The 13,411-nt window shown below is 46.6% G+C and overlaps 1 protein-coding gene across 1 annotated transcript; it reads right to left on the minus strand.

The window, feature by feature from the left end:
- Nucleotides 1-7,407: 7,407 nt before the first annotated feature.
- On the minus strand, nucleotides 7,408-12,823 carry LOC100272802 (putative leucine-rich repeat receptor-like protein kinase family protein). Its single transcript, NM_001360123.1, has 11 exons — nucleotides 12,304-12,823; nucleotides 11,810-11,942; nucleotides 11,627-11,698; nucleotides 11,355-11,498; nucleotides 11,191-11,262; nucleotides 11,047-11,106; nucleotides 10,829-10,926; nucleotides 10,548-10,697; nucleotides 9,550-9,891; nucleotides 8,212-8,603; nucleotides 7,408-8,064 (listed from the first exon to the last, which is right to left on the minus strand). The coding sequence occupies exons 1-11, from the start codon at nucleotides 12,401-12,403 to the stop codon at nucleotides 7,735-7,737; spliced, it is 1,893 nt and encodes a 630-aa protein (NP_001347052.1). The 5' UTR covers nucleotides 12,404-12,823; the 3' UTR covers nucleotides 7,408-7,734.
- Nucleotides 12,824-13,411: the final 588 nt, after the last annotated feature.

Here is a 13,411-nt window from a genome sequence, read left to right on the forward strand (position 1 = left end):
GGCAAACCCTCAAGCATGGGAGCCCACCAGTGATGATGATGGTGGCAAGGATGATGAAAATGACCTCCCCTCTGCCAACGCACCCATTCTCTAAGGGTTGGTTCTCCAACGGGCGGAGGCTCGTCGATCTGCAAATGAGCCTATCACAGATTTTACTGCCAGCGTCTTCTCCAGGAGCTCTGATTCCAAAACCCTACATTGCGTATTCGTGATGCTAGGATCGATGGTAATCGGTTCTGGACCCTTCATCATGTCAATTTTTATAACTTTGTGATTCTTCCCAAGAAGCATCAGCCTATTCTGCATTAGAGATACATCAACTGGGAAGGATGTGAAGCTATTGGAGATCCAGAGATGTCACAGGCTTTGACGGCCTGTGAGAGGAAGAAAATGAAGAACATTATGACATTCCAATATGATTGGAACGATGAGGTTATTGCTCGGTTCTACTCTACTCTTTGGATCAAGCTGGCCGCAGAGGAAAGTCCCTATAACTTTTCTTATCTAAATTTCTATATCGAAGGCAGCTGGTACAAGGTGAGCTACCGGAGGTTTGCTCACATTCTTGGATTCTCTGATGAAGACATTTCTGGGGACAAGATTAAAATTCATGACTTTCGTCTACCCACCAGAGATGAAGCCCGGGATCTCCATATTTCAGAGACTGGTAAATTTTGGGAGTCCACCAATCTGCATAAGTTTTACAGATATATTAACTCTCTCTGCAAAATGACTCTCATTCCAAAAGGAGGCAACCAAATGAATATCCTAGGAGAGAGCAAGGTCTTCCTCTCATTTATGAAGCCAAATAGTTCAGAAAGTATCAATGTTTTTGACATGATTTGGCAAGAAATTATTCATGCTGCCTGCTTCCCTCTTAAGGGATGTCTTCATGCCCCCTTCATCATGAAAATGATTGAAGTGGTGACTCAATTTTGCTATGGGAAAGGCACAAGACATCTATCTTACACCCCCTTCTGGATTGATCCAAACAATCCAGCAGGGCGTTTGAGGAAAGCGCCCTCCAGCTCTCGTGGACCTGCTGCTGCCGGACCCTTGCGTCCATCTCCTGGTCGCGGATCTCCCACACCACGTGGTCGTGGTCGTGGTCGAGGTCGTGGTCGCGGGATGGGTGCTCGTCTGGCCCATGGTATTGCAGCATTCTTTTCCATGTGCAGAAATATATCTTCAGATGTGCATGAGCTGGCTCGGCGGCAGTGGGAGACTGACGACAATCTTCGTCGTCAAGCTTCCTCTATGGGTATGCCATTTGCCCCTTGTTCGCCTGATGTGCCTCTTCATCCTCCTCCTCCGGAAATCAATGAGTGGCACCAGCAGGCATATGGGGTGCCTTTCATGTCTCCAGAAGATGAAGAAGTTTTTGATGATCGTGAGCAGTTTGTCCCGCCTCCCCACCAGGGGGATCCGGGTCAATCCTCTTCTTATCCTCCGCCCCAGGATCCTTCAGGAAGCTATCCTCCCCCAGCTTAGTCTGGGGAAGAACACTTTGCAACTCACCTGGCGCATCAGTTCTTTGATCCTCCTCCTCCTCCTCAGTGGTAATATGTGGTTGGTGGTTCTCTCCTTTTTGGTGCTAGTTGCCAAAAAGGGGGAGAAGGACTCTCATCTTAGCAGTACTTTTAATTTATGTAATGAACAATTGGTCTGTAATAATTATTCGCCTGACTTGTGATGCATGTGGTGATGGCTTAGAGCCACAAACTTTTTAATGATGTGATGTGATGACCTTATTGTAATAGCCAGTAGTAACACTTCATACCTTATGCTATACAATGATGGACTTGTTTGTATGCTATTCTTTTTATCATCACATCTTAATATACTTCTGTTGCATCCCTCAATTTTTGTGTATTGTGTTGGTTGTTCACTCTCTCTAAATATGTTGCAAATTGACATATCAAGTCAATATGAATGTTACAAAACTCATGCACATATTTAGGGGGAGCTGCGCATACACAAGTACTTATATCTCGCCCGTGTTCTTACTTTTTAAATTTTTATCTCTACTCTAGTTTGTTTTGGCATTAATCACCAAAAGGGGGAGATTGTAAGTGCAATCAACCCTAATTGAGGGTTTTGGTGATTAAATGACAAAACAAACAGAGATTCTAACAAGTTTGCTCCTAGCATGTACACAGTTATTCTACAGACAGGAGAAGCACAGATCTTATGAGTATAAAAAATGTAAAGCATAGCGGATTTAAATTCTACATCATACGGCGTGCTCCAAGTGCTTGGAAACAACGACAATGTTCATTTTATAATTCTTGAGTTATAGGAATCGACGTTCAATTAAGAGGGATCCGCAATGGTTAAGTAAGTTATGCAATGAGCTAAGTTCAAATTCCTTCAAAATCATCTAAGAGAACATTTTTCTAGATCATGAATGCCCTTTGAGAAACCACTTTTTCTCCCCACAAGAGTTCCACCTTTGTTCACTTCAGAATTTTCAAAACTTGCTCTTCAGCCTCTGAAACCGGTTCAACCGGACCTGAAACCGGTTCAACCGGTTTCTGGACTGTTTCTCTGCCACCTCTGCTCTGACCAGTCTGACAGTCAGAGCTGTCAGAAAAGTCGTGTGCGGACTTTTTTGAAAACCGGTTCAACCGGATTTTTTTCCTGGCTCAACCGGTTTTGAGTCTGGTAGAGTCTCCGACTGAGTAGATCAGTGAACCGAGATCTCCCTGGTGGAAACCGGTTCAACCGGTTTATAAACCGGTTCAACCGATTTTTGGCCCTTTTCTCCCAACGGCTGTCAGCTTTTGGGGGATCCTTTAAATACCCCCCCACACTCTCTCTCTTCATTACTTCTGCTCTCTCCATGATTCCTCAGCTGACCAAACTCCAAACAAGGGCATTCAATTCACATCTCACACTCAAAATCGCATCTCCTTCAATCGCTTGAAGGATCCTTGGTGTGAGGTGAAGTCGATCTAACACGCTGTCAGTTTCATCTTGATTCTCCCATTCTCTTGTTCTTGAGCTCATTGCAAACTTAACCTTGTGCGGATTTGTTACTCTTGGAGCCTTGTGTTCCTTGACGGTTAGAGGTTGCTTGGGAGTCTCCAAATTTGTGGACGACCCCAAGAAGTTTGTATTACCCGCTCTTTGAGCAAATTTGAGAAAAGATTGCCTTGACCTTGGTGGTCGGCTTGTGGAGGATTAGGGTTGGAAAAGACCCAGCCCTTTGTGGGCTCCTCAACGAGGAGTAGGACACCTTTGTGGTGGTTGTCGAACCTCGGGTTAATCGCGTGTTCTTGTGCTTTCTTGTTAAGTGCCTAAAATTGTTGGTTGGTTCATATTCATATATTTGAGTGGATTTTCTGTAGAGCAAGTCATTAGCAAAATCTTTCACTACTTCGTCATATTTGTTTAACTGATTATTTAATCTAAGTTGAGCAGGTTCAAACTTGTTCAGTTGTGAACAAAATCAACTGAACCGGTTTGCACTAGTGCAACTTTAATTTGATCTATCTCGAAGTTTTTAGTGAAAAATTTCAGGTGTAGCCTATTCACCCCCCCCCCCCTCTAGGCTACTTTCACCAGTTCTTAGCACAGTTAGGAGAATTGGCCGACACCGAAGCATTCCGTGTACGTTTATTTTCATTATCTTTAACAGGGACTGCATTCATATGGTATGCCACGCTCCCTCCTAATTCCATTTTGTCATGGGAAGACTTAGAACAAAAACTACATGAATATTTCTTCTCTGGCGATTACGAGCTAGATTTAGTAGACTTAGTGGCCCTATGACAAGAAAAAGATGAATCGGTTAGTGATTACATCGGGAGATGCCGGGATACGAGAAACTGATGCTTTCAATTTCATTTAACAGATAAATAACTGGCGGGAATAGCCTTTGATGGATTGCGCTATTATTTAAAAGAGAAATTAGAAGGCATCCAGTTCTTTATGCTAGCACAATTACATCAAAGAGCTTTGGCTTGTGAAAGCCGAAGCAAAGAACTAGTAAAAACGGTTCATCATAGTGTCCATATAGTAGAACACAATCAAAGTAGTTCGGACGATGAACCAAAGGAAGTTTACACTGCCGAAATAGTTTGGTCCAAGCAGGCCAAATCTTCGGCTTGCTCCTCCTTGCAGTCAGTTCAAAAGAAACGATAGGAGGAGGTTAAGTTTACATTTAATGTTGGCAAGTGTGATAAGATATTCGATGAATTACTAAAAAATGGTAACATTAAGATCGATTATACCTTTCCACCCACCGACGAACTAAAGCATCACGCATATTGCAAGTGGCACAACTCATTTTCTCATACTACTAATGATTGTAATGTGTTTCGACGATAAATCTAATCGGCAATTAACGAGGGACGCTTGAAATTTCAGGAGGACACGGAGCCCTTCCCAATGAATGTGATCGACTTCAATGGAAAAAATATCCTAATTTGGCCCAGCATAGCCGATAAGGGCAAAGACAAAGAAGTCATCATCCGCAACGCACGGAGGCCGATGGAAACAACAAAATCTCTTGCAGGAAAGTGGTGACCGAGAAGACTCCTGATGGAGGGGAGACACTGAAGGTGACCATCACAACCTCCGGCACTGGAGGGCAAGCGCAGACAAGGGGACATGCGCGAGAACCCATACTACGCATCGCGACCAGTCCGGTGCCCAGGCGCGGACGGTCCGTAACATCACCGGACGGTCCAGAGCGTTTCAACGGACGGTCCGGCAACGACGAGGAGCCACGGCGACCACGTACCTTCAAACCACGACGACCAGAAATAGGTACATGGAAAACTAACACGTTCAAGGCCGCTGGTCAGTTGGTAAAATCCAACCCAACCTTTGATCAATTATTGTCTAAATATGTGAAAAAGAAGGTCGACCCCAGTGATCGGCCACCAAAGCGGTCTCGCTTACCCACTCAGGAGCGACAACAGGTTTGGCCGATTGGATCACCTCACCAATCGGAAAGGACGGGAGGTCATAATGTCCAACTAAGACCTAACGTACATGCATGGACACCTCCACTCCCATACACACCTATGTCATATCATTATACATACATACCACCACCACCATATATCCCGAATCAGATGTGGGGTATGCCACCATATCCTTTCGGGACACCACAATACTTCGCTTGGGGGGCACCCCAGTCATCTGTCTTTGCCAGGCTGGCGCCTCCAGTACAAGACCGATTGAGAGCCTCTCAATCTGGTCCACGAGCACATGCCTAGCAAGATTGTCGGACCACTCGGCCCCAAAGGCTGACTAATCCGGCAGGGGGTATATAGCTACGGCCTCCAACAGTACGATAAAAGGGGATGTCATTGAAATAGGAACAATAGATGTCATCTTACAACAAAATAACGAAGGGCCGATGATTTTTGGTAAATCGGCCAACACAAACAAAAAAGAAGATAGGCTGTCAACAAAACGACCGATTCAAAATACTCCATGCCCCGATGGTGCCCATCGGGATTGACGCGGTCGCAAAAGCGAAAATTACAACGCATAAGAGCAAAGGAGAACCAGGAAAATGAGGCAGAAAAAATATTTAATGACACGCATCCGCAGTATCCGCCACCATAAAAGAGATGGAGACCAAAGGCCGTTGAGGAAAATCAAACGGCCACAAAGACAGAAAATAAAACAACAACTGTGTAGCTCTTTGCAGGTATGGCAGACAGTCCGGCTATAAAGACCGAACCAACCGTACAGGGCGCGAACCGTACAACCCATAAGGCTGGACCGTCCACACTACACTAGGACAGCTCCAATGACGTACCGACACCCATGGAGGAAGACGACCTACAAGGAGAAGACCTGGTTGACTACGGAGCTACGCCAGAACACTCAGAAAATTAGGAAAGCAAGATAACGAATTGGTCAAGACCAGTACGACACTCAACGATATTGGGACTGACAGTCCGGTCAAAGCTAAACGGGTCACGTCCGTTGAGTTAACCATCGGGACCAAGACCCTTGCGTACTATCCTAGTAGGTGGCAAGATGTCTAAGAAAACCGATGTGATCACATCGGGTTAGTTGCTTTTGGTTCTCTCAGTTCCACCAAAAGGCAGGAGGCATATGTTGAGTACCAAAATGAGGACCGGACGGTCTGGACCCTGTGGCCGGACGGTCCGTACTGGTGGTGCGGACGGTCCGCGCGTGCATAGAGCAGATTAGGGTTCCGAGTTTTGTGCTACGGTTGTTAGCTAAATTCGCGGAATTAGCTCGGCCCCCCTCCTCTATAAATACAGAGGTATACGACCGATTTGAAATCATCAATCGAATCAATAACACTTTTATCTCGCATTTGTTTCCTGTACAATTAGGAGTAGTTCTAGTTTAGCCTTTCAATCCCCAAATTCTTCGCTACTTCGATTAGAGGAGTCTAGGTCGGTCTGCCCGAGCCTAAACATCACCTAGGATCTCTCCTCCCCGACAGGGTCCCTCCCGGGAGCAAGATCCAGGCGCCGCCGGCGACCTTCGCCGTCCCCTGCGCACGCGCGGACCGTCCGACCGTCAGGCAGGAAATTCTAGCCCTACGCCAGGTCGTGAACCGTCCGCCCTTGTGCAGAGAGCACCGCCACGGTTCGTGTTGATTGATTGGCGCCCGAAAAAGGTGTCAACACTTGGAATCAGCATGAGGTGGAGATAACAAAAAATAAACGGGACACTTGTGATTATACGATCTCTTGTATGCTTGTATGCGCCTCTAGCCAAGTTAGTTAAATGGTGTGAGCAACACCTTTTAGGCTCGTCTAACTTTCCGTGAGAGCGAATTTGTAGGCCGTGGTTAAAAAAATTCACTCATCTGTCCCACACCAAAACACAGATCTAAAGGCAGCCATAATGATGCTAAGTTAGCTATCTATAAAGAGTCCACGTCAACATTTATCTTATGTGGCAACGAATTAATTGAAGAAAAAGAGTGTTGCTATCTATGAATGTTGAGTAATCCTATATGAAGAAACTAGGGCAAAATAGTGAACAATTAAAATAGTTATAGATATCTATATAGATACACTATTGCAAGGATACACTATTACAAAGATTCACTATAGGCTGACATATAAATGATATGGATGTTGTTATAGTGAGTGTGTTATATATGCCATTATGGTTGCGCTAAGATCTGGACTTGATCACGGTCATTCTTGCATAGGCTATGATGCCGCTACGAGAATATCTTCTTCTTAATATAAATATCTTCTTCTTAATATAATATCATGAGATTGATCTTATGTTGAGTTTTTTTATACCATCTCTTATTACCCGATCGTTTTTAACCCATAGTACATCATACTCTATCCGGAGGTCCGGTGTAACGGGTCCCTGTTACAGTTTGATGAGCTTATGCGTCAAACAAACTGACGCATGCCAACTACGCTGCGCACGCCTTCAGCAAGCAAAAACTCAGACAGGCACCAACCGCACTGCACTGAGAACTTTAATTTCTATATACTCATTCATCTCATCTCTTTGCCACCAAGTAGATGCGCCGCAACAAGGATGGGACTCACCTCACACAGCGCTGCTGTATGTACAATACTACGATGAATGCCACCACAGCTATATACAGAAAGATCACACCCTTACAACCCACCAGAAAATTTGACGCCTTCCCTTGTGTCGGGGGGGCTCTCTACACCTAACCGACTCCAATGCAATACAACCATAGGTTTTCCTATGCGTCCTGTCCTGTGCGATGACCGACCTTGGCAACCAGATGGTCGGTCACCTTGGCCCGGACAGCTCCATGGCTTCCAGGCCAAGCGAGGACTCGTCCGCGGCGGCGAAATCCACGTACTTGGGAGGCAGGAGCTCCGACGAGACGGACTTCGGCGTGTCCACGTTGCTCTGCGACGCTTCCCATCTCTCCGCGAGCCCGGGCTCGCCTTCCAGCATCCTGATCACCTCGGACATTCTGGGCCGGTGGGACGGGTGGTACTGCGTGCATAGCAGAGCCAGCTGGACCATTTCCTCCAGCTCGACCCCGTCGTAGCTGCTGCCCAGGTCCTTGTCCACCATCACGCCTAGCTGCTTCTCTTGATGGAGCTTCTTGACCTGGAACCGGAGACAAGGAGGAGGACATGCATGTTCATGGCGATGCAAAGAGAAGGTTGGTAAATCTTTTACTGAACGAAAAAAAAAACCCTCTCAAGAGACTGAACTGAAGGGCAGAGTAAACACAAGATGCTGATGCATGCTTACCCAGTCCAGCACTCCGCCCTTCTGGTTCGCGACTCTTCCGAAATCCAGCGCCTTCTGTCCGGTGACCAGCTCGACTAGCAGAACCCCGAACCCAAACACGTCGGTCTTCTCCGACGACTGCCCGGTCGACAGGTACTCCGGCGCTATATGCCCGACGGTCCCGCGCACCGCGGTCGTGACATGGGACTCCCTGTGGTCCAGGAGCTTCGCCAGTCCGAAGTCTCCCACGATCGCTTCGAAGTACTCGTCGAGGAGTACGTTGGAGGCCTTCACGTCTCGGTGGATTATCTTCGGGTCGCATTGCTCGTGAAGGTAGAGCAGACCCCTCGCTGTGCCTAGCGCTACCCTCTTCCTCCTTGACCAGTCTAGAGCCGGCTTGGCATTGATATGTTCTGGATAAAATGGAAGAGAGTTAATTTGCATACATGGTGGACAGCATACGTGGGCGAGGCTTGTATGGTGCTTTGCTGCTATCAATTAACCTAATACCACACGGCTTGAGTTGAGGACAGATAGAGATTGGGTAGTCCAAAACTGGACTTGAAAGCAATATATCACATGGACATACAACGTTATGGCAGAGCTCATGGCTTGAGTTGAGGACAGATAGAGATTGGGTAGTCCAAAACTGGACTTGAAAGCAATATATCACATGGACATACAACGTTATGGCAGAGCTCATGGCTTGAGTTGAGGACAGATAGAGATTGGGTAGTCCAAAACTGGACTTGAAAGCAATATACCACATGGACATACAACGTTATGGCAGAGCTCCACAGCAGGAACATGAGTAGGGTTTAATTTGATCGACATAATTAATTCAACGGCGTTCAATGGAAGGACAACAACATGGCAAAGACAAGCTGCCTGTCTGTGATGAGTAGATGCAAGACCAGCTGCAGCACACCAATAGAAATCATGGTAGCTTGCTTGTTTGTACAAAGCATAAGATGTGGCCTAGACCACACAAAACTAAATTTAGTACTACTCAACGCACTATGCAGAAGCACTAAGCAAAAGTTCGAAAACCAACACGTTTCACATCAACTATGATGCATCCAGAAATAGGGTAACTATTTTGTGTTAGATACAAGAAACTTATTTAACAGATATGCAGAAGTGTTAAAACATTTTTAAATTCAAAATTTTCATCAGGCTTTGATAGCTGTTTTACCACTCAAAGGTTTTCTGAGTGGACATTTTTATAATTGCTTTTTTATAGCCACTTTCCCCCTCTTGTGACAGAAATGCATTTTTCTGGACCAGTGTACTTTCAAAATTGGTCCAGCTTGCAACAGCATATGGACATGGAAGTCAAGAGCAAGAAGAGCGACTAACCCCGCAATTGAGAAGCAACACTTCCATTTGGCATGTATGGATAAACAAGTAACCTCTCACTCTCTGTAGTGCAGAATCCAATAAGACGTAGGAGATTCCGATGAACAGCCAAGCTTATGACTTCAACTTCAGTTTGGAATTGAATTTCCCCACCGACGGCATTATAATCCTTGAGCCTTTTGACAGCAACAACGGAGCCATCACGTAAATAACCCTTGTATACTATGCCATATCCACCTTCACCTAAGATGTTCTTTGAGTTAAAATTATTAGTAGCTGCACGGAGCTCCTTGAAAGCATACTGCTTCAGATGGCCCAAACAAACTTCTGGATCATATTGATCTGCACATTGAATAATGTATCAAGTTCAATTACCATTATGCTGTAAAGACAAACACCATAGCATGCAAGAGAATGACAAGCATTATATAGAATACTAAACAGATCAAAGCGAGTATAGAAGGGTAAGATAAAAATACCTCATGATCATTAAAAGGTTAGAAAGAGACATAAAGTAACTAGGAGATCAAGATTGCGAAATAGGCTGCACGCCAAAGTCCAAAAGTAACTGGGAGATCATACAGGTAAAAACTAAAAAGCTACATAAGTTTTATGATGTATACTGCTAATGCCAATGGCACTAAGTTTCTAGCACACACAACTAATGTTACAAGGAGAATGTATTTTATGTCAAATTTGCGAGTGATTGTGAAACTTCTTATCAATGCCACATGGCTGAAAAAAAACAACTCTCAAGTCTCTGAGTGCTATTGGGGAAACAACTCAGCTATTCAGTCTACTGAAACTCCTGTAGCTCAAATTGACTAACAACACTTACATTCATGTAAATTTACTGTGGGATTGACCAGAAGGTGAAATCTCTAAGATCTTAAAGTGCCAGTGGTTGCTGCAACTAAGAAGCTAATCTAATGCAACACGTCGAGATCTAGGTGGTTGTTATCATGATCATACGGGAACAGAATAAAAAAGAACATTACCATTAACATCAAAAAAGATCTGCTGATTTCGCCTATGACGCCACCAAAGAAGTATACCGACTACAAAGGCGATAAAAGCTACTGAACCAACAGTTACTCCACATATTGTAGCAATATGATGGCTCTTTCCAATGCCTTGTTGTGGCTGAGCTGAGGAAAAGGAGACATATGTGAGTGCCCCAAATTTGACGCCACTACAAGGAGAGATATGACGCCACCAAGAAGAAAAGGTAGTTATTTTCTTCTGTTCCCCAAATTTGAACAACGGAAAGAGATCTCACTTTTCAGATCATCTGGTGGGTAAGAGAGTGGGTCAAGTGACACAGAAGAGCACTTATCTCCAGAATTATTACCACAAATCATTGGATTTCCAGCTATGCTGTATAAACAAACAATAAAATCGAAGCGTGACCATGCAAACAGTAATCCTGGCATAGCATGTAGTGTTCAGGCAGAAATCATTTCAGCTATGAAAAGGAATAAAATTAAAATTACTTACATAAAGGTTCTTGCAGAAATCTTGGGTAATGGACCGCTGAGATTGTTAAACGAAAGATCTCTATAACAGAAGGCAACTAAAGTGAATCAGTACTGAAATAGGGAAAGAGAAAAAGAAACAATAAAACGGGATTCCAGAGCATACACGAGAGCAAAACCATCAATGCTGGCAAGTGAATCAGGCAGAACTCCAGACAAGCTATTATTGTTCAACTTCCTGGTAGCAAGAAGAGAGCTAGAAATGAGCCAAAACGAAATCACAACGATCAGCGAGAGTGTTGAAGATCAAGATTGAAGTAAGAATCGTACAAATAATTGAGGTTCTTGAGCTTTCCAAGCGAACTTGGGATAGTCCCCGTGAGCTGGTTATCTGACATGTCAAGAGTCTTCAGCATCCCCAGCCTTCCTATCGTACCGGGAATAGGGCCGGAAATCCCATTGTTCTGCAACAGCCTGTCGATCAGCAAAACAGAGCGCTTCGATTCATTCAACCAGATTGGACCACTAAGGAAACCTCAAGTTTGAATTTTGAAGCGTTAGTGCTATGGGTAAACAATAGCGGGTGAGCAAACTAAACTTACACAGATTGCAGCCTGGTGAGGTTGCCGATGCCGGGTGATAGCTTCCCGGACAAGGTCTGGCTAGGCAGCCCTCTGCAAACGAAGGGACGCAAGTGAGAAGATCGGCCCAAAGCAGCCACTGCCGGTGCTCTTCAGAATGTGGGCATGAACAAGGGGGAGGCCGGAGGGGGGGCGTAAACGTACAAGGCGGAGACGTAGCCGTCGGAGGAGCAGGTGACCATCCTCCAGCTGCAGGGGTCGACGGAGTTAATGTCCCAGTTGTCGAGCACGTTGTAGGGGTCCTCCAGCTCCGTCTTGATGGCCATCAGGGCCACCACTGCGTTTCAGAGCCACAGTTGAGCTTCACCGAATTTTGTGGTGCCAAAGGAACAGCTAAAAACTCGACAGACATGAGGAGGAGGAGGAGGAGGCACGAGCACAGCAGGTACATTAAATTTTCCCTTCGTTTAATGCTCTTCCTCATAGTGGACCTTTTTAGATCATCTTTGAAACCAGATTGATGCCAAAAGAGAGAGTGAATGTTTTTCAACAAATTTGAGCCAACAAACTGCGTTGCCTGATTGAAAATATTGGCCATGTATGTGTATCTTTTACTCCAAAAAAAAAGTGTGGGCATTTTGTTAAGACTTGGGAAACGAACGAGGAGAGGAGCAGGGTAGCCTGGGTAGGTACGGTACCTTCGTAGTTGATGCCGGCAGGGGAGAGCGTGGCGTCGGACGACGGCAGGATCGCGGCGAGCAGAGCAGCGACCGGCAGGCACCACCACCACCACCCCATCGACACCCGCGGCCGCAACCCCGCAGATTGAATTCAGCAAACAAGCCGGGGGGAAGAGGAGCGAACACCAGTGGCCAGCTCCAACGCGCAATACCGCCGCAGCAGCAGCAGCAGCAGCAGCAGCAGCGAGGGAGGAAGACGCGGCGGCAGTGGTCGAGAAACCAGCAGCCAAGAAAGACGAAGGCCCCGCCCCCCTCTCTATCCGACGGAGGACGGACCCGGTCTCCAGTCCAGACACGGACACCCAATGATGCCGCCGCGGACGCAGCGCGAAAGCGAGAGCGAGGGGAGTCACGCGAGCTCCGCAGAGGAAGGATGGTGGGCAGCCAGCCAGTGTTGGGGCAGGGCAGCGGCAGGGGGGAGGGATCGAGGGAAACGCCAACGAGCAGGGATGCAGGGGCAGCAGGCTGTGCCGGCCCCTGCCACTCCCCCCCACCTATCAGTCCAGTCCAGCACCATGCTGCTGCTCCTGCCGCTGCCGCGGCCGCTGACGCCGCTGATGCCCACCCACTCCACGCCGCTGCAAACGGCCAAGCGCTTTTCCCCCGGACCGGCCCGACCTGCCACGGGCGCGCATGCCTAGCAACCTCCATCCATCCTTTTCGTTTCTCTCTCTCTCTCTGTCCCCCTAGATTTTCTGGCAAAGAAGGCGCGTGCATTTTCAGGAAAAAAAAAAGAGAGGAAGAAATGCTCTTGCTTGATAGAGTCGTTTTCATCAGGGGTGCTTTGCCTGGTTCAGCTTGCCGACGGCCGCGTGGCCGCGTGGGGAGAGCCTTTTTTTGTTCAGAAGTGGAGGGACGGTGCCTTGCCTGCTCATCGGAAACCATAGTTTTATCACTGCCACAGGAGGTGTCGAATTCGCTGGCACTAAACTACCGGCCCGGCCCGGCAACACATTTACCGGCGGCCGTGCGCGTTTAGCGAGGATGAACAACCCACCCATCTGCCTCTAGCAATAGCCCTTGAGCGTTCTCTCTGGCTGTCATCATCTAGACATCCACCCTACCA

Source organism: Zea mays, chromosome 8 (assembly GCF_902167145.1).
Source record: "Zea mays cultivar B73 chromosome 8, Zm-B73-REFERENCE-NAM-5.0, whole genome shotgun sequence".
In the NCBI taxonomy this organism is placed as follows: domain Eukaryota; kingdom Viridiplantae; phylum Streptophyta; class Magnoliopsida; order Poales; family Poaceae; genus Zea; species Zea mays.